This window comes from Chiloscyllium punctatum, chromosome 10 (genome assembly GCF_047496795.1).
Source record: "Chiloscyllium punctatum isolate Juve2018m chromosome 10, sChiPun1.3, whole genome shotgun sequence".
Lineage (NCBI taxonomy): Eukaryota > Metazoa > Chordata > Chondrichthyes > Orectolobiformes > Hemiscylliidae > Chiloscyllium > Chiloscyllium punctatum.
The window spans coordinates 9,968,472-9,994,392 of record NC_092748.1 but is presented as its reverse complement, the minus strand read 5'-3'; the positions used below and the strand labels follow the sequence as shown (position 1 = coordinate 9,994,392).

General features: G+C 41.0%; 1 protein-coding gene across 5 annotated transcripts in view; it reads left to right on the top strand.

Annotated features, from left to right (window-relative positions):
- The window catches only part of LOC140481879 (disco-interacting protein 2 homolog A-like), a 273,185-nt gene that overhangs the window by 211,736 nt on the left and 35,528 nt on the right, over positions 1-25,921 (top strand). For 4 of the 5 annotated variants that reach the window (XM_072578496.1, XM_072578497.1, XM_072578498.1 and 1 more), the window contains 7 exons: positions 280-407; positions 7,071-7,185; positions 9,868-10,069; positions 11,766-11,875; positions 14,141-14,221; positions 15,690-15,813; positions 20,030-20,151. In XM_072578496.1, coding sequence (XP_072434597.1) covers positions 280-407; positions 7,071-7,185; positions 9,868-10,069; positions 11,766-11,875; positions 14,141-14,221; positions 15,690-15,813; positions 20,030-20,151 — 882 coding nt within the window. Of the gene's footprint in view, positions 1-279; positions 408-7,070; positions 7,186-9,867; positions 10,070-11,523; positions 11,640-11,765; positions 11,876-14,140; positions 14,222-15,689; positions 15,814-20,029; positions 20,152-25,921 lie in introns of those variants that run through there. The other variant, XM_072578500.1, reaches the window with a different exon arrangement.

Below are 25,921 nucleotides of genomic sequence, written 5' to 3'. Positions count from 1 at the left end.
ATTATAACAGGTCTGTGTTATCAAGGTCTTAGTCAGCTGACTATATTTGGAATTGTTATTAATTTGCATCTCATCTGCAAGTGCTTTTACTTCTCATATTCTTAAGGCAAAGACTTGAAAGCATTTTGAGCAGGATAGATGTTTGCTTTGGAAAGCTTTGTTGTAATTGTTGTAATAGTTCTACCATTATGTACTGACTTTCTAATGACAATTATTCTGACTGGCACTAACCTGATTGGGCTTAATATTGTTTTGATGATCTTTTATTGTTTACTTCAGGGAAACCAAGTTTTTGTGGTAGGCAAGATGGATGGCCTGATGGTGGTGAGTGGGCGTAGGCACAATGCAGATGATGTTGTGGCAACAGCATTAGCAGTGGAACCCATGAAGTTTGTGTACAGGGGAAGGTAAGCAAATTACCAAGCATGGATCTTATTAATCCTAAGTTCAAGTAGATTTAAGAATATTGCCCTTTTTGCAAATTCAGCAAAAGCATCGAAGCAGTTTTCCATTTTGCCAATCCTAAGAATTTTCATTTAATGTGTCACATTTTGAAGTTACAGAACCCAAGTAATGATTCAGTTGGTATTATGAAGTAGATGTCTGAGGATCATAAACTACAGATATGAGTTCTACAAAGTTGTCCCTCTTTAATAAGGAAATACAGCAACCTTTAATATACAATCTTTTTCTTGAATTACCCCTTTCATCGGTAACTTGTTTATTTGCTTCTGTTTCACAGCTGAAGCATTTGGTATTTTAGTTTGTGTGTGCATTGCATTATTGTACTATGGTCCCTGACTTCTCGTCTGAAAAATTGATTAAGGGACTCTGCAAGTGGCGGTGATTCTGTAGAACTGCCATGGATGGCTCTGCCTAACAGCCAAGGCATGTTGGTGTTGTTTGCCATCCCTGGCCAATTTATGTGGCGGAATTATTAGTTTAAAACGTTACAAAATGCGCATTTGTTAATATTTGGGAGTGGGAAGGATGCCAAAATGAAAAGGAGCGAGCGAACCGCAGCAGGTCGGACGCTCCCCTGCAGCTTTGGGCACGCCAGAGGCCGCAGCAACAGCCTCGCCTGAAGCCCTGAGGGATCTGTCATTCTTGCAAGAATTGGCAGCAGCGATGACCAGACTTGCCTCAAAGGTTGGGGCTGCTGTTGAGGAGATCCGTGCCCAGGTCCAACCCATCGCATCCATACTGTAGAAGCATGAACTGAAGCTCCAGGGTCTCGGGGAGCGGATGGAGGAGGTGGAGGGTCGAACCAAGGCCACTGAAGCGGCGATTGAATCCTCATCCGGTTGGATGCAGGTTCTGGAGCAGAAAGTGGTGGCCTTACAAGACCAGGTCGACTATCTCGAAATTAGAGGTCAGAGGACAAATCTTTGGATTGTTGGGCTCCCAGAGGGTAAAGAAGGTGGGCAGCCAGTCAGCTGCTTTGATAACTGGCTGCCACAGTTCATGGGCCTTCAAATTGAATCCAGCTGGCTGCAGATTGAAAGGGCCTATTGTGTCGCAGAACATAGGCCTGGGCCTATCCAGCACCCGGTTCTAGTGCGCTTCCACACATACATGGACAGGCAAAAAGTGATAGAAGCCTCCAAATTACTGGGAAAAGAACCATAGGCACTGCTGCACAAGGGGTCAAAAATCATGTTTTTCCAGAATTTCTCGGCAGCTGGAATTTGAAAGAGGAAGCCTCTCATTGAAGTTATAAAGAGGCTGAGGAATCTGGGCATCCAGAACTCTGAGGTTCAACCATGAGGACTCAGCTATATCCGCTGAGTCAAAAGTATAAACTAAGAACTTTGTAGACACTCTAACATAGACCAACTGGTCTGAAGAATACAGTTATTGTTTGTCCTCCTTTCCTTCTTTCTCTGTTTTCCCTTTTTCCTCCATTTTTTTTCTTTCCCTAATAATTTTTACATATCTTGGAATATGTTGTTCCTATTATATTTTTATAACTGGATTTTATCATGGGAAATCTTGTGGGTGAACTCTTGTTGTCTGCTCTTTTTTTCCCTCTTTTTCCCTTTTAGTCGCAAGTAGGGGTGACATGGAGCCAGGAATGGGCAAAGTGCTTATCCTGACTTTTTTTTTAGTTGCCTTAAGGATGATCTTGTTTTAGTTTTATTTTTGCCTAAGGCTGGGCACAGTCCGGGCTTGAAGGAGCTGTGAAGGAGGGGATGGGTAGGGTGAGTGCTCCCTATGGGCAGGGAGGAGAGTCTCCCATTAACTGTTTTACAATTGGTTTTCTTTGTAGCTTTTTGGTAGCAATAGTAGTTTGTAGTTATGATAGAGTAGTTTTTGTATACACAATTCTGTGAGTTTGAGTCTTTATACATGTGTGCTCGGTGCACTGTAAACAGGGTTCTCCCTCCCAGGGGTTCAAGGGTCTCTGAAGGGGATATGGTTAAGTGTCTTATTGGTGCACCTGGAACATTAAGGGAAGTCATTCGCCTGTTAAAAGGAAAAAAGTGCCTCCTAGCCTTAAGAAGGAAAGAATTGATATCGCTCTGTTGGAGGAAACTCATCTTGATGATGGGGAACACCGGAAGCTACAACAGGGGGGTTATGACTGGGTATTCTTTTCATCCTTTAATACTAAAAGTAGGGGAGTGGCAGTACTTACCCAGAAAAATCTTATCTTTCACCTGCTCTAATAATGTGAATGTGAGCAAGGGCAGCTTGTGATGCTTAAGGCCCTGATGCATGGGGAGGAATACGGTATTTTAACTGTTTACTGTCCTCTAACGGATTCCCTCAAATTTTAGATTAGTGCTTTCTCTAAGTTGAGTGCCTTTGGAATACAGCACATTATTATAGGGGGGAGATTTTAATTGCCTTTTGGATTCGACAGTGGACAGGATGCTGAATGGGCCCCAACTATTGCTTCGCAGGCCAAGCAGGTGACTGACTGATGGGTGGAGCTGGGGCTGGTGGACATTTGGAGATGTCGTCACCCTACCGGCATGGACTTCACCTTTTTTTCAAACTCACATGCATGTTACATGAGGATTGACCCCTTTCTGGCTCCCTTGGCCCTTCTGGATTTGATTATGAGTTGTAAAATTGTTAATGTAGCATCTCTGATCACGCAGCAGTATAATTGGAGGTGAAGGACAAGAGTGAGGGGTGAGGTTTGTGTCACTGACTATTCCAAACTTCTGGAATACTTCTTGAAGGAGTTTCAGGAGTTCTTGACTGTCTACTCCAGGCCCGGCTAGTAGTCCATCTATGCTATGGGAGACTGTTTAGGCCTTTGCTAAACTGTTTAGGGGATTAGCTATTTCCTATTTGGCTAGTCGGAAACGACAGAAGGAGAAACAGTATCATCTACTTGAGATGCGGTTGAAAGCCGCTGAGGCAACACATTTTGCGCTGCCTTCGGTGACTAAGCTGCAGCAGATCATGGCCCTCCGGGCTGCCTCAAATTCAATACTGACACAAAATGCAAAGAAAGAACTTGCTTTTGCTGGACAAAGGCTGTGCGAGTATTGGGATAGGCCAGGGAAGTATTTAGTGTATCTGACTAGGAAAAAGCGTGCTTCCCAATTCATTATTGCAATCAGAGAAGCACCAGGGTCCTTGCATATGATGCCAAAAGAATTAATGAGGTTTTTCGGAGTTTTTACTCTGAATTGTATCAGTTTGAAGTTTGTGAGAACAGGTGGGCTAAAATGGGAGCCTTTTGTTAAGAAGCTGGACCTCCCAGGGGTAACCTTGGAACAGGCCTTTCTCCTTAATGCCCCCTTGACAGTTCAGGAAATACAGGATGCAGCTGGGCAACTTGAGTGGGAAAGTGCCTGGCCCTGATGGTCTCCCGGGTGAGTTTTTATGAGGATTTGTTTAGGGATTCTGTCAGTGCCGATGTTGGAGATGTATAATCATTCCTATATGCATGAATGCTTACCACCATCTTTGAGAGAAGCTAATATTTCCTTAATTCTTAAGAAGGGGAAGGTTCCTAAGGATTGTGCCTTATGCAGACCCCTCTCTCTCTCAGACAGAATCTTGAAATCTGAATTGAAGATCTTGGCGCTGAGATTGGAGAAAGTGTTGGCCCATATTGTCAAAAGAGGACCAAACCAGTTTTTAAGGGGCGGTGGGTCTTCTAATAATATTAGAAGGTTGCTGAATATGGTCAAAGTATGTCAGCCTTGATCGATCCAAGGGCAGGTGTTTTCCTTAGAAAGCATTTGACTGGGTGGAATGGCCATATCTTTTTTATCTTAGTGGTTTGGGTTGGGTGGGGTCTTGCTAAGAGGATGGAGGTTTTATGTTGCCATCGTCTGGCCGTGGTCATCACCAACAGAGTGAAATCTGGGAACGTTAGGATTGGTAGGGGTAGTCATCAACGCTGCCCCCTCTCACCATTGTTGTTTATGTTGGTGATACAGCCGCTGGCAAAGGCTATTCGTCAGAACATGCACATAACCATTCTGGAAGTGGGATCAAGGGCACACAAGATTACAAGGTATGCGGATGATGTCCTTCTGTTTTTATCGAATCCAAAGACCTCCGTACCCCATCTGACACAATGTATTAATTCATTTGGGGCTGTTTCAAGATATAAGATCAACTCTGCAAAATTGGAGGCTATGCCTTTGGAGAACCTCAAGGAAGTACCAGAGGCAGAAGGTAGCCATGGGTTCCCTTTTTAGTGGTCACGGGTGGGGTTCCCATACCTCGGCATTTTTATTATCCCCCATGTTTGATACGTTATTTTGAACAAACTTCGCTCACTTGCTCGACAATATTAGGTGGGACCTCCAAAGGTGGGAGGCTCTTCCAATTTCATGGTTGGGCCAAATAGCCCTCATTAAGATGAATGTCCTTCCTCATTTGCTTTATCCGATGCGTATGCTCCCTACCATGTTTTCCAGGTCAATGCTGCAGAAACTTGTGCGTTTTTAGTTCCTTTGTCTGGCATCATGGGTGGCCCTTCATCAAACTTACTAAATTGCAGTTGCCTCAAGGAGGGGGAGGAGTTGATTTCCCAGACATCAGGATGTATCAATTGAGTTCCCTGCTGTCCTTTGTGTATGATTTTGGCAGATAACAATCTGGGCTCAACATGGCGGATATCAATGCCTTCCAGGCAAAGTGTCCTCTTATTAAACTGTTGCTCGTGCATAAGATGAGGCCGGTTATGCACCACTGCCGGAACCCCATTGTTATTAGTACGGTCAAGGCATGGAGGGTGATGTGTTAGAGTGAGCATTGCTTATCCAAAACTTCACTATTTACACCCATAAACAGAATGCAGGAGTTCTGACCAGGGATGATGGACTCAGGGCCCAAACTATGGGCAGCGAGAGGAGTTTCCAGTTTGAGGGGGAGGTTATCATGCCTTTCAAGCAATTGACCAGCAAATACAGGCTGCCCAACAGAGATTGTCTCCGTTTCCTTTCAGAATAGGGATTTCATCCAGAAGAAGACTTCGCTTCTCACTCAGCCCTCTAAGCCTGATACAGAGAGTTTGTTGCTACATTCCACAAGCGCCTTTTTGGTTAGTGCCCTCTATCACCTGGATGGCAGGGCCTGGAGGATATTAACTGGTTATGAGAGGTCTGGGTGCAAGAGCCATGAGTGGCGATCTCTTCTGAAACGTGGAGGACATACAGGAGAACGTGTGAAAGATCGCAATCTGTAATAGGACATGTGCTATGCAGTTAAAAGTTCTGCACAGGGCTTATCTGGCACCAGACTGACTGGCAAAGTTTAAAAAAGGGCATCTCCAATGTGCCCCAAATGTAAAATAAGTGTAGGGACTCTTATCCATTGCTTCTGGACATGCCACAGACTGCACGTTTATTGGAGCACTGTGGCGGGAGAGATAGGGATGGTGTTGAGGACCGAAGTTAAAGTAGACCTGATATCTCTCCTAGGTCTACCGAATTTATCATCTTTAGACAGGCATGTTAAGAAACTATTTAATATTCTTCGTTACTGTGCACTGAAAAATATTCTGATGAATTGGGTGTCTGAGAACCTGCTGGGATGGCAGAAATTAATGATGGAGCACATTCCCTTGGAATTTCTTTGTTACAAATATGCTGCACCGCACAACAGACTTTTTTAATAAGGCATGGCAGCCCTATTCGAGTTATTTGGATACAGATTTGTCTGCTATCTTAACCAGGGCATTCGTTTAACCAGGACAATTAGGTTTGCTGGGCCCTGGAGTGGCGGCGGGGGGGGAACTCCTGAGTTAATACAGATATACATAAAACGTTCCTGTTCTTTTGTTCAGGAGCTTTGCGCCAAGCATTACTATTTTTTGTTTTTGTGTATTTTGTTTTGCTTTATTAATCACTTAATTATTTATTGGTGTTGTTTTGCAGTGTTAGGTTTTGTTTTGTGTTACAGGGTAGATTAGTAGTTAGTCGACAGTAGTTGTATTGTAATTTGCATTTTTCTTTATTGTACTGGTATTTGTTATATTTTCAATAACTTTATTTTTGCCAAGTCAAAAACAACTTTCTAATATATTTACAAAACAAAAATTGATTAAGTTGAAGTGAATCATCAAATTTAAAAAATGTGTAAATTAAAAGTGATGTGCTTGCATAACTGTAGTCAGAACGTGTTTTCAGGAAAAAGATGGCCAATAACCTGTGTTGAAACTTAAAAGCACTTTACCAGTATGCCATTTGAGACTGGGAAACATGTTGCCTGCATTTTTACATAGTTTTGTGAGAAGATGAAGTAATTGTCAGTGCTGATGTGACACTTTTTTTTAATATGGCATGATAACAAAACCAAAAATTAAAGGAGCAATTTCATCTATTTAGACATAAAAGTATGCACATAGTATGTTTCTATTAACATCATTCTTTTATGATTTAAAATTAATAAACAACCAGTAGATGAGTATTTGCATTTTTCAATTACTTTGAAGTTATTCTTGAATCATTAAAAATTGTATGTTCATATGCGAATATCCTCTGTCTCTATATTGTTTATTTCAAGTAGATGAGGGTCGAATGGCTTGATTATCATAATTTGCAAATACTATGGAAAAGGATTTTGTTTTGTCCCTTTTTATACCCCTCGTTTAGGATAGCAGTATTTTCAGTGAATGTACTTCATGACGAACGCATCGTATTGGTGGCAGAACAGCGACCAGATGCATCTGAGGAAGACAGTTTCCAGTGGATGAGTAGAGTCCTGCAGGTAGTTAAGCTGTGTTATCTCTGGAGGTGGGCTATTTTGATTTTATTGAAGATTATTTCTAGCACGTGGCTGCTTGCAATAGGTTTTTAATCCTACAAAGAGCTTTAAAGTGCAACCATAATTCATGTAGTGCCTTTATTTCAAATTGCCACCATTACCTTTTGATGTATTTTCTATCCTGCAATATATCTACTGTTAGGGACCAATAGACAACGCCCAGCAGTGTCTTCCTCCACTTGCTGTATCTTACATTCACTCATATGGATTCTACATTTTTAATCCAAGATCATTTCTTTTACCATCACACTTCAGTGCTTAGCACTGTTACCTCACAGCACCAAAGACCTGGGTTCAAATCCCGCCTCAGGTGACTGTCTGTGTGGAGTATGCACATTCTCCCCGTGTCTGTGTGGGTTTCCTCCGGGTGCTCCAGTTTCCTCCCACAGTCCAAAGATGTGCAGGTCAAGTGAATTGGCCTTGCTAAATTGCCCATAGTGTTAGGTGAAGGGTTAAATGTCGGGGTATGGGTGGGTTGCGCTTCGACGGGTCAGTGTGGACTTGTTGGGCCGAAGGGCCTGTTTCCACACTAAGTAATCTAGTCTTAATTCATCTTGTGCAAATAAAGCTTTCCCATTCCTTTGCTTCCTGCATGCCCTTCTGAAAAGTCACATCCCCCTAAATACTTAGTTTAGAGTTTTGGGCATCTTAAAACCCATGTTTCTATAATGGTGATATGATCAGAACTTTTAACCTCTGATTGTGCCATTAATTTCGTTTTTTTTGTTCCACATGCCAATTATTTACAATCTATATTGCCAACTTGGATATGTGGAAACCAAGTAATATAGCTAAATGTGCTGATGACAGTCAAGTAGGTGGGAAAGTAAGTTGCAACGAGCAATAAGAAATTTACAAATGGACATGGACAGGTTAGGTGAATGGGCCAGAATTTAACAGATTAGGTTTAATGTCGCTAAGTGTCACCATTTTAGTCAGAGGAATTGAAAGGCAACGTATTATCTAAACGGTGGAAACTCTTCAGAGTGCTTTGGTGCAGAGGGATCTGGGAGACCTTGTGCATGAATCAAAACTCGTGTGCAAGTACAGCAGGCAATAAGCAAGGCAAATGGAATTTTGCCATTTATTGCTCAAGGAATAGAACATAGATGTAGAGAAGTGTTACCATAACTCTACAAGGCATGGATAAGACTGCATCGGTCGTATTATGTCCAGTGTTGGTCCCCTCACTTGAGGGCTGTAGCTTTATTGGAGGCAGTTCAGAGGAGGTTCACTAGTTTGATTCCAAAGTTGAAGCATTTGTCTTATGAAGAGAGAGTGTGCAGCTTCGGCCCATAGCTTCAGACGTTTCAAAGAATGAGAGGAGATTTAATTGAGGTACATAAATTGCTAAAGGAGATTGACAAATTGGATGTAGAAAGCATGTTTCATCGTGGGGCATTTTAGACTGAGGGGTCAGAAGTTTAGGATAAGGGGTAGCAGATTTTAAACACATGAGAGATTACTACTGTTAAAGGGTCATGTGGAATTAACTACTGTCAGAGTACAGTGGATGCGAGGACACTGAGTAAATTTAAGGAGGAGATTGACAGATTTTTAATTAATATTGGGTTGAAGGGTTGTGGAAATTGAGTAAGAAAGTAAAGTAGAAGTCAAGATGAGATCAGACATGATCGAATCAAATGGTGTAGGAGGCTTGAGGGGTTGAATTGCCTCCTCCTACTCTTATTTAATATCATCTTATATACTATATGTATTTCAGTCAAGAGCCATTAATTTTGTCTTTTTCCGCTTGACCATATTTGCTGCTGTTTCTCTTTGTTTGGACATGTGGCTCTTCCTGGCTCACTATCTGAATCATTGCCTAAATACCTGCCCCACAAGGCTGATATATTTTGCTTTCTCTTCCCCACTGCCACCTATTTAGTTTGTAACCTTCTCTAGAGCTGTACGTAGTCACCATGATACTGGCTCTGGCATAGTACAAAGAAAGCTCATCTCACCTAAATGGCTCCCTTCTATACCAGTACTGCTACCAGTTCTGAAACCCATTTCTCCTGTACCAATCTTGAGGCACAGATTTAATTCCTTGATTTTATTTATGTACCAGTTTGCCTGTGGCTCAGGTGGTAATTTGAGATCATTAGTTGGAGGTTCTGCCTTTTAATTTAGCTCCTAACAGTTCAAATTCCTTCAGATCTTTTCTAGTCCTACCATTGTTGGTACCAACGTTGAGTGGAAGGGCAAGGATCCAGTTGACATCCAAGTTCCACTTCAGCCCTGAGTGCACCTTAACTGTTGCACGAGGCAGCAACATAGATTTTGGGACTCTCACGGCAAAAGAGAACAGTATCTATCCCCTGAATTCAACTGCTAACATCTATTACTGCATTCTTGTTTCTCTTCACTGCTTCTCTTTCCCCCTCCCCAAACAAATGCTTCTTTGTATCATGGTGTCGCAGTAATGGTCGCTCATCTTATCTGCTTTCCTATTCTCATTCACCTAATTCAACACTGGGACATTAGAACACTTTACAATTCTAGAATATGAAGGGCTAGTTTAATATTCCTTTGGAGTTAACAAAGAGTGATATTTATCACAGGTTCTTGAAAGACGGACCCCTTAGATTAAGAGCTTGATGATCACCTTCTGTTCTCTTCCAGGCTATTGACAGCATTCATCAGGTGGGAGTCTATTGCTTAGCCTTGGTTCCTGCTAACACACTTCCCAAGACTCCTTTAGGAGGCATTCACCTATCTGAGACCAAACAGCGCTTTCTGGAGGGCATGCTGCACCCATGTAATGTCTTAATGTGCCCCCATACCTGTGTCACTAACCTTCCCAAACCAAGACAGAAACAACCAGGTGCGTATCATCTACCACCATTTCTTAAGACTGAGTTTGGTGAGAATAAAGGGATTTTCTAATGCCTAATCATATGTTCAATAGCTTTTTTGTGTTTTTGTTTTATTCTAATGCTCTGGCTGTAGGCTAGGAGTTGTAAGTTGGTCACTGTCTAAGCGATATGTACTAGGTGACCATATTAACCCTAAAAATGCCATATAAATGTTAAAATTCCTTAGCATATGATGAATTTCTGTTCTTCACTTATTTAAGAAACCTTTCTTCACTCTTTTCTTTGCATATATTTGTTAAAAAGAAAATTGCTTGTTGTAATTTTAGAGCATTAAGCTATGAAGCATGTAATCTCTTTACAGATTCAAAGCTTTAAAACTTATTTAAAGTTATTAGTATTATGGGTGCCTTGAATGCTGATAGCCCACTGCACCTTGTTCTGTTGGCAACTGTTTAAATGTGAGCTTAGCCTGACTGTGTTAGGCTATACCAGGCAAGTTAATGCCTGCAGAAAGGCTTATCTCAGTTGGCTTTGCAGAATAACCATATTTCAAACCTTGTACAATTTTTCACTTCCTTGCCAGAAAGTTTCTAGGTTCCCAACAGTGCTAAGCTTAGGCAGCTCAGCATAGGTCATTGATCAAATTACTTGTATGTGGAACAAATTTATATAGCACTTAATTAGATTCTCAACCCTTGGGTGAGCAGCAGTTAATTTTTCTTGCCTTGGATGTTGTCCTTTTGGGTTTGGTAAAAACAGTGACTGCAGATGCTGGAAACCAGAGCCTAGATTAAAGTGGTGCTGGAAAAGCACAGCAGTTCAGGCAGCATCCGAGGAGCAGTAAGATCGATGTTTCGGGCAAAAGCCCTTCATCAGGAATACAGGCAGAGAGCCTGAAGGGTGGAGAGATAAGTGAGAGGGGGGGGATGGTGGGGAGAAAGTAGCATAGAGTACAATAGTTTAGCACTGTCCCCATGACTTGTCCTACATGCCTGTCATCTTTTCCGCCTATCATCTTTTCCACCTATCCACTCCACCCTCCTCCCTGACCTATCACCTTCATCCCCTCCCCCACTCACCTATTGTACTCTATGCTACTTTCTCCCCTCCACTCCCCACCCCACCCTCCTCTCACTTATCTCTCCACCCTTCAGGCTGTCTGCCTGTATTCCTGATGAAGGGCTTTTGCCCGAAACGTCAATTTTACTGCTCCTCAGATGCTGCCTGAACTGCTGTGCTTTTCCAGCACCACTCTAATCTAGATCTCTTTTGGGTTTGTAGTAGGCATTTACTTCACTCCCAATTTCATTGTGGAGTACCTGTGGAAACTTGTTTATCTTCAGATACACTGAAATGAAATCCTCAAGAACTTGTTATCTTTGAATTAGATTTGTGTTGGGCAGGTAGCCATGGAGTGTGACAGAATTACAAACATTAACACTGCTTTTCATCTGTTTAAAAGGGGAGATGGAATAAGGAACATAAATACGAGGACACAACAAAATCTACTCTTTCATCTTCCATATGTCAGTGATTTGAATTTTCATTCACTATTGCGTAATATATCTGGGAAGCACTTAGTTAAAAAAAAATCAGTAAAAGAACATTTTGTTTTAATTCAGATTGCTAAATGCTGAATTATATAATGCTGTTCTTCCTCATTTTCTTCCTGTTTTGTTTTTCTCTTTTTATTATTGAATGCAGAGGTGGGTCCTGCTTCCATGATAGTTGGTAACCTTGTGGCAGGAAAGAGAATTGCACAGGCCTCTGGCAGAGATGTTACCCAGTTTGAGGACAATGATCAAGCTCGAAAGGTATAGCTTTCTATGACATGTATTATGATAGTGTTACTAAATTATGTTCATTTAAAGGAAGTTGTCAGCTTTGTGCTGTGTGACCCAGAAGGTGATTTGGACTTGATTTTTTAAAATTCTACAGAGAATTGTAATACGCATCATCATACACAAGATTTGTTCCAGGTCCTCAAAGTAAACTAAGAGCATAAAGGAAAAATGTTATTTTTCAGCACCAAGTTCAAATGAATCTTCTGAAGAACATTTTGAATTGAGACACTTGGAGGGCTTAAGAATACTGCAGAGTTGGAAGTGGGTGAGGAGGGAGGCTTTGGAATTTGAAAATCGCAATCAGAATTTCCAAGTCAAGGCATTGCTGAACCAGGAGTCCACATCAGTTAGCAAGCCAGAATATTAGGCGAACAGCACTTAGTGTGCCAGATTCAGTTCAATTTTACAGTCTGCGGTTTGCTTGAAATCTTTGATCTTTATTCTTTTTGTAATCGTTTTATTCACAACTTTGAATGATATGCCGGTCAACAGTTTGATATAATTTTGTAATACCAAAAAGAAAAACAATCCGTAACAAATGTTGTTTTAGTATATTTGTACTGATTTGCAGGAGTGATTTGTTCATTTTTTGCCAGGTAATAGATTCATAGTAAAGTTGCTGTCAGAAAAAATATAGCCTGAAATTATGAAATCTTTATAAAGCTGAAAACATTTTCAGTCCTCATTTTCCTTCTCTTTCATGGTTGCAGACAAACTTCAGGTTTCAGAATGGCAAACTAATCCTCCTAAAAGGATCTTTTCAAAATGAACTTTTTTTTTCCCTGCTATCTCCATTTTGTTTCACAGAAGCTGAGAAGATATGTATTAAAGCAGTTATTCCTTTAGAGGAGAATTGAGACACTTTTGTATGTGTAACTATGATGATCTAGACTGCACTGCCTGAAAGTATACTGGAAGCTGATTCAGTAGTGGTTTTCAAATATGTTGTGAAACTTGAAAGATTCAGAAAAGATTTACAAGGATGAGTTTGAGCAATAGGGGAAGGCTGAATAGGCTGGAGCTGTTTTCTGTGAAGCGTCAGAGGCTGCGGGATTACTTCCAGGTTTACAAAATCATGAGGGGCATGGATAGGGTAAAGAGATAAGGTTTTTATCCCTGGGATGGGGGAATCCAGAACTAGAGGGCACCGGTTTAGGGTGAGACGGGAAAGATTTTTCATGCAAAGGGTGATATGTTTATGGAATGAGATGCCAGAGGAAGTGGTGGAGGGTGGTTCAATTACAGCATTTGAAAGGCATCTAGATGGGTATATGAACAGGAAGGGTTTAGAGAGATATGGGCCAAGTGCTAGCAAATGGGACTAGATTGGGTGGGGATATCTGGTCGGCATGGGCGAATTGGACCAAAGGGCCTGTTTCTGTGCTGTACCTCTCTGATTCTGTTTACATGAAGAGGAATACTTTGCCTAACAATGTGAAGAAAGAGCAGAGGAGTGCGACAAATTGAATATCACTGAGTAGCACAGGCACAGTCATCCAAATGACCTCCATCTGAGCTGCATGACTCTGTGAATCCATAAGTTGCAGACCACTGGCTATTTCCAGAGTAAGGATTTTCATGTTACAGGTGGCATACATGCAAAAAAAAACTTTACTGCACATGCAAGGTTTGATACTTTGACTCCCTTTCTTTAAATAAACATGAAGGCACATTCCCAAAAACATAGTTCAAGTCTTTTGATTTATGATTTGTTCTATTCTATTGAGAAGAAAGCGAAATGCTCATGGTGTTGCTTTCCTCTGTTCAGTTGTAAGTATATAGGAATTGTTTGTGCAGCTGACGCTGTTACATGTTTGTCATGTCGTTGGCTAACTTGTACTGAGAAGCAAAAATTCCTATAACAGCTGTTTAGAGCTACCTCTGAAATAGCATTCTGAATACTTCTATGTCATTGGTGCTAATCAAGCAGAAGTTACTTTCCTTGACAGTCCTGTGCACTGCTGCTTCCCTGCCCCACCATGAAAGCCACTTGCTGAATTTTTCCACCAACAAATTGAATGTGGTTTATTTGTAGGCATTTATTTCTAATCTACTTTTTGCACCTTGTAAGTTGATTCATTATTAAATATGATCAAGTACAGGTATAAAATAATATGATATATTTTAACTATAATATATTTAACTATAAACTATAATATATTTTAATATCTTGTAACAAGTCACTTAATATCTTTATAATTTTTGGCTGCTTCATGAGATTTCTTTCTTTCCCAGTTTCTGTTCTTGGCCGATGTTCTGCACTGGCGTGCTCAAACCACACCAGATCACCCTCTTTTCCTCCTCTTAAATGCCAAGGTATGTCACAAGCAAAGTGAGCTAATTCTTCAGAGATGAAGAATTCAAATCAAAATGTAATGACTGAGATGTTCTGTAATTTGAGTTAATGGTGTGTGGCAATTTCATTTTGAGTTGTTTTGGCATATGGATGTATTGGCTGAAAATCTAACAGATTCAAACTGGATTTAGTTATCAATGGAGAATAATTAGTAGGAAACAGTAAAACACATGCAATGGATTCCTTCATTTTATATGTATTTTATATCCCTGAGTGCATTTTATCAGTGTCTCTATATCTTTCTGTTTGCTGTTATTAATATTATAAAAAATGTAGCCTGGAGATATTGCCTTATTGCCACTCTCTTCCATCTTCGTTTAAGTGTGACAGACAAATGTCTGACTTTAAAGTGGAAACATTAAAGCACCTCTCCAAGGACATAACTAAAGGAATCAGAATACTGTACTTGTTTCGTGGATCCGATGTGAGCCTCTGAATTTACCCAATATTCACTGAAAGAAGTAATCTTAATTAACCTCTCAATTTGTCTATTTTCTAATGTTAGCTTTTGTTGGCTCCAAGGTTGAAACAGTTTCCTTTAATATAATGAGTCCAATGTTATCAAACATAACATCATTGATTTGGTGTGAAGAACATCAGGGAGCCTTTCCAAGATATATGACACAATACTCCCAATACTAAATACACCAAAATCAAACACTGCACATGTGGGCAACACAGTGGCTCAGTGGTTAGCACTGCTGCCTCTCAGTGCCAGGGATCCAGGTTCGATTCCCGCCTCGGGCAATTGTCTGTGTGGAGTATGTATGTTCTCCCTATGTCTGCATGGGATTCTTTTGGGGGCTCCAGTTGCATCCCACAGTCCAAAGTTGTGCAGGTAAGGTGTATTGTGTTAGATGCATTAGTCAGGGATAAATATAGGGTAGGGGAATGGGTTTCTCTTCGGAGGGTCAGTGTGGACTCGTTGGGCCGAAGGGCCTGTTTCCATACTGTAGGGAATCTAATCTAAAATCTAAACTTTGGGTGCAAAACAACTTTTAATACAGATGCATCCAGCAGGCTGTTTGAAAGCAAACTTTTTCTATTCAATGAAATGAACTAACTGGATGGATAACAAGTAAACGTTAACAACAGCTTATATTCACTCAACATGTAAATTCTAGCTTCACAGAATTATAGTAGCAACATAATACACTATGTTTTGTCATAAATCACTTTTGTCCTTTTAAGTACGATTCTATTGAGTGATGCTGTAGAAAATGCTTTAAAGTGTGCATGTGTCTAGTTTCATTTTGCATATTGTGAAGCAATTATATAGGTGAAGAAACAAAAAAAGGCTTGTGTAGAATTCTGTATTGTATATTAATAAGTATGGAGTGCACTAATCACTCAAGTCCACAAAGGAGAAGACATTGAGCAGAAATTGTGACTTGTGTCATGAAGTATTAATATCTTTTAACCCATCAGGGCACAGTTGTGAACACAGCAACGTGTATACAATTGCACAAGAAAGCAGAGAGAGTGGCTGCAGCCTTGTTAGAAAAAGGACGCCTCAACACAGGGGACCATGTGGCCTTGGTTTACCCACCAGGTAAACAGGAAAATGTGCTAATTGTGTGACATCATTATGGTTAAATAGGCCTGTTCGTCTTAGATGCGTTGCTGTTGAGTCGAATAACTCCAGCAGCAAAACATTTTATACATTTACCCAAGTAGTGCGTTTGGGAATTTCTCAGTATTTGGCGCAGGAAGGGTTTCATGGCATTTCACATTTGGATGTTAAGTTAAATTTGCCTCGCTGTGTTGAGGGAGGATGTTCCTGGAAATACATCCAGGGAAGTTATTTGGGTGGATGGAGAAATAAGAAAGGGGTGATTACCTTATTGGGATTTTATTATAGACCCCGTAATAGTTAGAGGGAAATTGAGAAACAAACTTGTAAGGAGATCTCTGCTATCTGTTAAGAATAATAGGGTGGTTATGGTAGGGGATTTTAACTTTCCAAGCATAGACTGGGACTGCCATAGTGTTAAAGGTTTAGATGGAGAGAAATTTATTAAGTGTGTACAAGACAATTTTCTGATTCAGAATGTGAAAGTACCTACGGTAGAAGGTGCAAAACTTGACTTACTCTTGGGAAATAAGGCAGGGCAAGTGACTGAGGTGTCAGTGGGGGAGCAGTTTGGGGCCAGCGACTATAATTCTATTCGTTTTAAAGTAGTAATGGAAAAGGATAGACCAGATCTAAAAGTTGAAGCTCTAAATTTGGAGAAAGGCCAATTTTGACAGTATTAGGCAAGAATTTTCAAAAGCTGATTGGGGGCATATGTTCGCAGGTAAAGGGGCGGCTGGAAAATGGGAAGCCTTCCAGAAATGAGATAACAAGAGTCCAGAGAAAGTATATTCCTGTGAGGGTGAAAGGAAAGGCTGGTAGTTATAGGGAATGCTGGATGACTAAAGAAATTGAGGGTTTGGTTTAGAAAAAGAAGGAAGCATATGTAAGGTATAGACAGGATAGATCGAGTGAATCCTCAGAGTATAAAGGCGGTAGGAGTATACTTAAGAAGGAAATCAGGACGGCATAAAGGGGACATGAAATAGCTTTGGCAAATAGAATTAAGGAGAATCAAAGGGTTTTTACAAAAATATTAAGGGCAAAAGAGTAAGTAGGGAGAAAATAGGCCCCCACAAAGATCAGCAAGTCGGCCTTTGTGTGGAGCCGCAGAAAATGGAGGAGATACTAAACAAGTATTTGGCATCAGTATTTACTGTGGAAAAGGAGATGGAAGATATGGAAATTAGCGAAATAAATGGTGACACCTTGCAAAATGTCCATATTATAGAGGAGGAAGGGCTGGATGTCTTGAGACGCATAAAGGTGAATAAATCCCCAGGACCTGATCAGGTGTACCCTAGAACTCTGTGGGAAGCTAGAGAAGTGATTCTGGGCCCCTTGCTGAGATATTTGTGTCATCGATAGCCACAAGTGAGGTGCCAGAAGACTGGAAGTTGGCTAACGTAGTGCCACTCTTTAAGAAGGGTAGTAAGGACAAGCCAAGGAACTATCGACCAGTGACCCTGATGGTGGTGGTGGGCAAGTTGTTGGAGGGAATCCTGAGGGACAGGATGTACATGTATTTGGAAAGGCAAGGACTGATTAGGGATAGTCAGCATGGCTTTGTGCGTGGGAGATCATGTCTCGCAAACTTAATTGAGTTTTTTTTTTGAAGAAGTAACAAAGAGAGTTGATGAGGGCATAGCGGTAGATGTGATCTATCTGGACTTCAATCAGGCATTCGACAAGGTTCCCCATGGAAGACTGATTAGATCTCATGGAATAAAGGGAGGACTAGCCATTTTGATGCAGAACTGGCTCAAAGTTAGAAGACAGAGGGTGGTGGTGGAAGGTTGTTTTTCAGATTCGAGGCCTGTGACCAGTGGAGTGCCACAAGGATTGGTGCTGGGTCCTCTACTTTTTGTCATTCATATAAATGATTTGGATGTGAGCAGAAGATGTATAGTTATTAAGTTTACAGATTACACCAAAATTGGAGATGTAGTGGACAGCGAAGAAGGTTACCTCTGATTACAATGGGATCTTGATCAGATAGGCCAATGAGATGCGACGTGGCAGATGGAGTTTAATTCAGATAAATGTGAGGTGCTGCATTTTGGGAAAGCAAATCTTAGCAGGACTTATACACTTAATGGTAAGGTCCTAGGGAGTGTTGCTGAACAAAGAGACCTTGGAGTGCTGGTTCATTGCTTCTTGAAAGTGGAGTCGCAGGTAGATAGGATAGTGAAGAAGGTGTTTGCTGTGCTTTCTTTTATTGGTCAGAGTATTGAGTACAGGAGTTGGGATGTCATTTTGCAGCTGTACAGGACATTGGTTAGGCCACTGTTGGAATATTGCCTGCAATTCTGCTTTCCTTCCTATAGGGAGAGGTTGAACAGACTGGGGCTTTTTTCCCGAGAGTCGGAGGCTGAGAGGTGACCTTATAGAGGTTTACAAAATTGAGGGGCATGGATAGGATAAATAGGCAAAGTCTTTTCCCTGGGGTTGGGGAGTCCAGAACTAGAGAGCATAGGTTTAGGGTGGGAGGGGAAAGATATAAAAGAGACCTAAGGGGCAACTTTTTCATGCAGAGAGTGGTCAGTGTATGGAATGAGCTACCAGTGGAAGTGATGGAGGCTGGTACAATGCAACATTTAAAAGGCATTTGCATGGGTATATGAATAGGAAGGGTTTGGAGGAATATGGGCCGGGTGCTGGCAGGTGGGACCAGATTGGGTTGGGATATCTGGTCGGCGTGGACCAAAGGGTCTGGTTCTGTGCTGTACATCTCTATGTCTCTATGACTAAATCGTGAGCCATCCCTCAAATACACAAATTGGGGATTGCAGACTAAAATTCACCACGTAAAGGATTAATCCAAGAAAACTGGCTCAAGAAATGGTACTTGAATACATCATGTCAACTTAAGACATTGGAGATTTTAAAGATATGTTGCTAGCACCTTTTGTTCTGAGCTCTGGGAATGAACATTAGTGCCAAGACTTAGTAGAGCAGCACCAGCTTGACAAGGCACTCTCAAAAACAGAGTTGGGCATTGTCAAAGGCAAAGCTTTTGGCTCTCCGATCAGTTGATGCTCTAAATATTATGTAAGTTAAGAAAGTTCATACAGAAAATAAGATCACCTCACTTCCATTTTGGGCCACTAATTTAAGAGAAGGTACTTATTAAAGTGTATTTAGATTTTTAGGCAGCAGTGTGTATGTATCAGAAAAAGAAAGCAGATCACCAGTCATTTGAATCCACCTTGATCACAAAGGGCTGCCTAAAAAGGCTTATATATTTTCACAATCACTGAAAGTTGTTTCTGTTGCTCATACATTCAATGTAAAATCATTTTTACTTACATTGGTCTTGTCTCGCTATTCATTAGCATTCAATAGTCAGCATCAAAACGTGTGGTGCTGAAAAAGCACAGCCAGTCCGGCAGCATCTGAGGAGCAGGAGAGTTGATGTTTTGAGCATAAGCTCTACATCAGGAATGTCGAGGTGGCCCAAGGGATCTGAGAGTTAAATGGGAGGGGTGTGTGGCTTGGGGGAAGGTAGGTAGGAATCCACTGGGGGTGATGGTGATAGATTGGAGTCGAGGGTGGAGCGGAAAGGTGGGATGGTAACTGTGATGTCCAGCATCTGCAGTCCTCACTTTCTCCTTGTTCAATAGTCAGCTTCAAGAAGATGAAAACAAGATTTCCATGTCCTTTCATTAGCATATAGAGTTTCATTTTATCCAAACACCAGGTCTTCTACATCATCGCTACATGGGCAAGTAAAACTAAATTATTGATTATGGTGCATGTATGATCTGGTTGAAGGATCTACCAGGTACCCTGCACATGAGAGAATTTTCTGTCCAGAAATAATCTAATTTACCAGAAGCACATGCAACAGTTCGCAGACTTCAATTGAGCATCTTTGGGATTGTGCAAATGCTCTGAAGCAGTGGTTTACTTTTTTTTTATTCTGTAATTGGTGTTTAATTGTTTTAACCTCAAGTAAAAATGCACAAATTATTTTGAAAGTCTTGCATTTTTACCAAACCTGTAAAAATTTTGTTTTTTATCAATAATTGGAGTTTCTGAATTTACCCAACTTCATGCAGATGTCAGAGATGGATGCCATTGAATCAACTTTGGTTTTTAATTTTCTAATCATTTGTGAACAGGAGGCAATTCCTGTGGAATTTGTTTTTGTGAACTGTAATACAACAGTGTTTCATTCTGTTTCTTTGTTCAGGTATCGATCTCATAATGACTTTCTATGGGTGCCTTTATGCAGGATGTGTGCCTGTCACTGTGCGACCTCCACACCCACAGAACCTTGCTACCACTTTACCTACTGTCAAAATGATTGTAGAGGTATGATAGTGATCAATTCTGAGCACTGTTTTGAGAAATGTAGCTTTTACACTTAAATATTAATGTCTTTAACTTCATGTCCTTAACTGTTTGAAATGTTTTATTCTTTGATGGGATGTGAGCATTGCTGGTAAGGCTAGCATTTGTTTCCCATCCTTAATTGTTTTGGTTGAGTTGGTTGCTTGGCATGTTAAGACTCAACCACATTGCCTTGGGTTTTGAACCACGTGTGGGCCAGACCAGGTAAGGGTGGCAGGTATCTTCCCTTAAACAACATCAGTCAAGAAGATGGGTTTTTGCAACTATCGGCAATAGTTTCATGGTCATCATTGCTGACACTTACTTTCAATTCCAAATTCAACTGAATCCTGCAGAGGTGGGATTTGAATCATGTTCCTAAAGCATTAACCTGGGTCTCTTGATTACTAGCCCAGTGAAATTACCTTGCATTACTATGTCCACCTCCAAAATTGATGTCCCTAACTGTAGAACATAACCATCAGAATGATCTTTCAGAAAACAAGAGGTCAGGCTTAATGGCCTATATTTTTGTGCTTTTTCTGTCTGTCTCCTTAGCTAGGGGGTGACATGTTTCTAATCCTCTGAGGATCTCCCTGACTCCAGTTATTCCTGAAGGATCTCCACGAATGCCTCTACAATCTCCTCAGCTATCTCCTTCAGAACTCAGGAGTATAGTCTGGATGATCTATCTACCTTCAGACCTTTCAACTTCACCAGCACTTTCTCCTCTGAGTTGGCCACCACACTCACCTCTGCCAGCTCAGGTTGTGTCTCACTCTGGATGTGATCCCTCCTTCCTGATAGATCAGTCAGCTTTTGCCTGGTAAAAATTAAAGACTGGTACTCTCGTGCAGTTGGATCTCCTGATAGCCATGTGCTTTGTGTTGTTTTGTCAATGGAAGGCAAAAGATTGAGACACATCTACCACTTGTCAGATTTGTATACATATGGAGGAAATCTGGTAGAGTTATGTGAAGGTTGCTGCTGTTTTATGTTGTTCTTTTAGTTGTAACTTGTTTACGTAACCGTTCATCCAAATATTGGCGCAGACTGTTCAAATGAAGATACTTGTTTAAAAGTGACTCTTATACATGATTAAAATTGTCATAATATCACTGAAATAAACCAGTATCCGTGTTCTAGCAACCAAATTTATTTCATACAGATCTATACTTAATAAAACTTTATTTTTCTTGCTTTTACTCAGAAACACTATCTCCTACCTCTCTTATAAATGGGGAAACTTTCTCGAGCATGAGACAAAAGCAGGCATCATTGTATCAAATAATTGCGTAAATGCCATGTGTTAGCCAAGACCTAGTTGGTTATATTCTTGCGTACTAATCAACAAGTATCTGCTTCCAAACATGACAATCAAGGACTGGCACTCTAATGCAGTACTGAGAAAGCATTGCACAAATTAAAGGTGCTGTCTTTCAGCAGAGATGTTAAACTGCAAGCCCATTTGCCTTCAGAGTGGGTGCAAAAGATTTGGTGGCAATGTCTTGAACAAGAGTAGAGCAGTTAACCCTCTTATCCTGATTGACCGTTATCTCACCAACCAAAGCTATATTATCTTGTCCATTGTCATTTCTGGCAGTTTGTCTTAGTGCTTATGAGTTGCTGTGTATCCTTTGTAACTAGGGCATTATTTAGATCAAAGCCATCTCTAATAAGGGGAAAAATCAAGTGAGAGGAGATATTTAATCGAAGAGGAACATAAGAGCATAAAGCACCTTTGTAATTTGGGTAATGATAACCAGAATGTGACAGGAAGGGTCCGAGCATAGAAACTTGAGAATACAGCAGTTAAGGCCAGAGATTGCAAAATTGTTTGAAAAAAAATTAGATATGTGATTATTTGTTATACATTCAGCTTGTAGAAATAAATATGTATGAACCTGATAATAAAGGTATAACTAGGACTTCAATATTGACGATTATTTGACATTTTACAAAGACGTTGTGCGAGCAAAATGTGGTGGAATAGCTTATTAAGTTTTAAAAATTAGCAAATTAGCAGAAACTCCGTTTGAAAGAGAAAAGTATATCAAATTAGTTTTGATGGTAGTAAGTTATAGGAAAGATAAAACATCATTGTTTTGGGACTAGTATACACTCTAGGAATGAGTATAGACAAAGCAATGTGAGGTATGTAAGGAAGATACCTCAATGATCATGAGTGATTGAATCCACATGTTGATCAGGAACACACAATTGGTAAAGGTAGCCTTGAAAATAAGCTCTCAATCGATTGATGGAACTGGTCCTCACCCTAAACAACTTCTCCTTTCAATCCTCCCACTTCGTACAAACCAGAGAGGTAGCTATCTGTACTCGCATGGGTCCCAGCTCTGCCTGCCTCTTTGTAGGATACATTGAACAGTACCTCTTCCACACCCACACTTCCACCATCCCCATCTTTTCATCCATTACATTGTTGACCTTATCGGCACTGCCTCATGCTCCCGTGAGTAGCTTTAACAGTTCATGCACTATACCAACACCTTCCACCCTGACCTCAAATTCACCTGGGCCATCTCTGACACCTCCCTCTCCTTCCTGGACCTCTCCGTCTCTGGTGACTGACTCAACACTAACATCTATTTCAAACCCACTGACTCCCATGCCATCTTGACTACACCTCTTCCAAACCAACCCTTGTAAAAACATGTTCGCTTACTTCCAATTCCTCTGCCTCCATCATATCTGCTTCCAGGATGAGTGATCACATTGCAGGATATCTGAGGACCACAATTTCACCTTCCCTGTGATCAACAATGCACTCAAATACATTTCATCCATTTCCTGCACCTCTGCCCTTGAGCCCCATGCCCCCCCAACCACAACAAAGATGGAATTCCCCTGGTCCTCACATTCCACCCCACTAATCTGCAAATCCAGCGTATCATCCTCTGTCATTTTTGCCACCTCCAGTAGGCCTCATTCCCTCCCGAACTCCCTTGTTTGGTCCACACTCCCCACCAACCCCTCTTCCTCCGCACCTGACACCTTCCCCTCGCTATAAGAGGTGCAAAACCTGCGCCCACATCTTACCCCTCCCTTCCTTTCAAGGCCCCAAAAGATCATTCCAAATGTGGCAGAGATTTACTTGCATATCCTCTAACCTCATTTACTGCATCCATTGCTCTCTGTGGTCTCTACATTGGAGAGACCAAATACAAACTCTCAGGCTGCTTCAGGGACCCTCTCTGGTCTATACGCACCAATCAACCCACCTTCCGGTGGCCATCTATTTCAACTCCAGCTCCCACTCCCCTGATGACATGTCCATTCTGGGCCTCCTCCACTGCCTAAGCAAGACCTGTGAACTGGAGGAAGAACACCTCGTCTTCTGCTTTGGGAGCATACAAGCACATGGCCTCCACATTGAATTCACCAGTTTCCAAATTTTCCCACCCCACCCCACCCCAGATCCAGTCCTCCAACCCGGTACCACCCTCTTGACCTGACCTACATGTCCATCTTCATTCCCAAGTATCCACTCCACACTTCCCCTGCCCTATCATACTTACCACCTACCTTCACCCACCTATCGCCATTCCATCTATTTTTCCCTGGCTCAACCCCATCACCCTATTTATTTCTCATCCCCTTTACCCCTCCACCGCTCTCCAGCCCTAATGAAGACTTATGCCCAAAATGTCGACTCTGTTGCTCCTTAGATGCCGCTGGTGCTTTTTCCAGCAGCACACTTTATCAACTTGGAAAATACACTGAGTGTAGCCTGGACAATTTCTTAGAGCAGCAAGACCTTGGTAATAAGCAGACAGGGTTAATTAAAACCTTCAACTTGAAGGGGAGAACTTTGAATCCCTGGTCTTAAATGTAAATTAAGGTAAATAGAACAATATGAAGATGGAATGCACTAAAGTGAACTGGGAAAAGAAAGATTAGGGCAGTAGAGCGAGTGTAATAATATCTCTGAACTAGTTGATTAGAAAAATAGGACAGGAGAGCGCATAGTCACGTATGAGAGTTTTTGAGGAAGGAACAAGCAGAATAGATAAGGGAGAACCTGTGGCTGTGATGCACTTTGGTTTCCAAAAGACTTTTGATAGCATGCTTCATCCGAGATTACTGCACAAAAAAAGGTATAAAAGTAATACATTAGCATGAATTAAGGATTGGTTTGCTAACAAGAAGCAGAGTAAGAAAAGACTGGTCCTCTTTGGATTGGCAAATAACTTTTGGATTGTGGATCAGTCCTGGGTTCTCAAATTTACAAGAATTGTGCCTGACTTAGATGGAGGAACTGAGTGCGTGGTAGCTAAATTTGCCAGTGACACCAAGCTAGATCAGAAAGTGTGTTGTCAAGAGGAAGTAAAGATTCTGCATTTCAATATAGATAAATTAACTAAGTTGGCAGAATAAAATTGGCAGATGGTGTATTGTGTCAGTGCAAAATTAGCCACTTTGTCAGGAAGACGAGAAAAGTAGTCTATTATTTAAATGGAAGGAGGTGCAGAAATCAGAGATACATAAGCATCTGGATGTTCTCAAACATGAATCTCTCAAGATTAGTTTGTACATACAAAGCAATTCAGAAGGCAAATGGAAGGCTACTGGAACAGTTTAGACCTGTGTGCACTAGGGTTTAGAAGGATGTGGGGAGGTTCAATTGAGTTCACAAGATGCTAAAAGCAATTGCCAAGATAAAAGTGGAGCCAATGTTTTCTCTTGTGGGGCAATCTAGAACAAGAGGTCATAATTTTAGGAAAAGGAGTGGCATTTTTAAACTTGAAATGAGGACAAATCATTTATCTTAGTGTCTCAGAATTCACTACCTGAGAGTATGGTAGATGCTGGGATATTGAATAAAGTTTAAGGAGGCCACAGACAGATTCTTGAATTATTAATGGGTTCAAGGGTTTTGGCGAGCAGGCAAGCATGTGGAGATGAGGTCAAGATAAGATTGTCCTTGATTGTGTTAAATGGCAAAGCTGGCTTGGATTCCTCCTAATTCTTATGTTCTTATGGAATTTAAGAAAGGAATTTTTAGTATAACTGTCAAGGGCTTTGCGGAGTCTGGAATGCTGTGTCTTATTTTTGTCTCATATTTGAAAAAAGATAATAGCAACAGTTCAGAGAAGGTTCCCTTGATTAATTTCCAGGATCAATGCCTTTTCTTCTGCGAAATGTGGAACATTTGGGGCTTTACCTATTGATATTGAGAAGAACGAGAAGTGGTTTTATTGAAGCATGTAAGATCTGAGTAAACTTGACAGGAAAAACTGAACTTCAGCACCCAGTTTAAGAATTACATTTTTACTTAACAGACTAAGATGAAAATATATTTGAGAGTTGGTTTATTAAAATCTCTTCCCAGAACTCAGTGAATTTATTCAAGGCTCAGATAGATTTTTTGATCAACATGGTAGTCAAGGGTTGTGCAGTTATGGTCTCAATCTGATCAACCCTGATCTAAGCAAATTTGTTTGCAAACTCTCAACACAAACTATATTAAAACTGCTGTGCTCAAAGCAGGCAGCTGCAACCATGGAGATCAAGAGCTGGCCCACAGTTTTTGAAACCAGTAGGATATTTAGATTAGATATTAGATTAGATTAGATTAGATTAGATTAGATTACTTACAGTGTGGAAACAGGCCCTTCGGTCCAACAAGTCCACACCGCCCCACTGAAGCGTACCCACCCATACCCCTACATCGACATCGACCCCTTACCTAACACTACGGGCAATTTAGCATGGCCAATTCACCTGACCT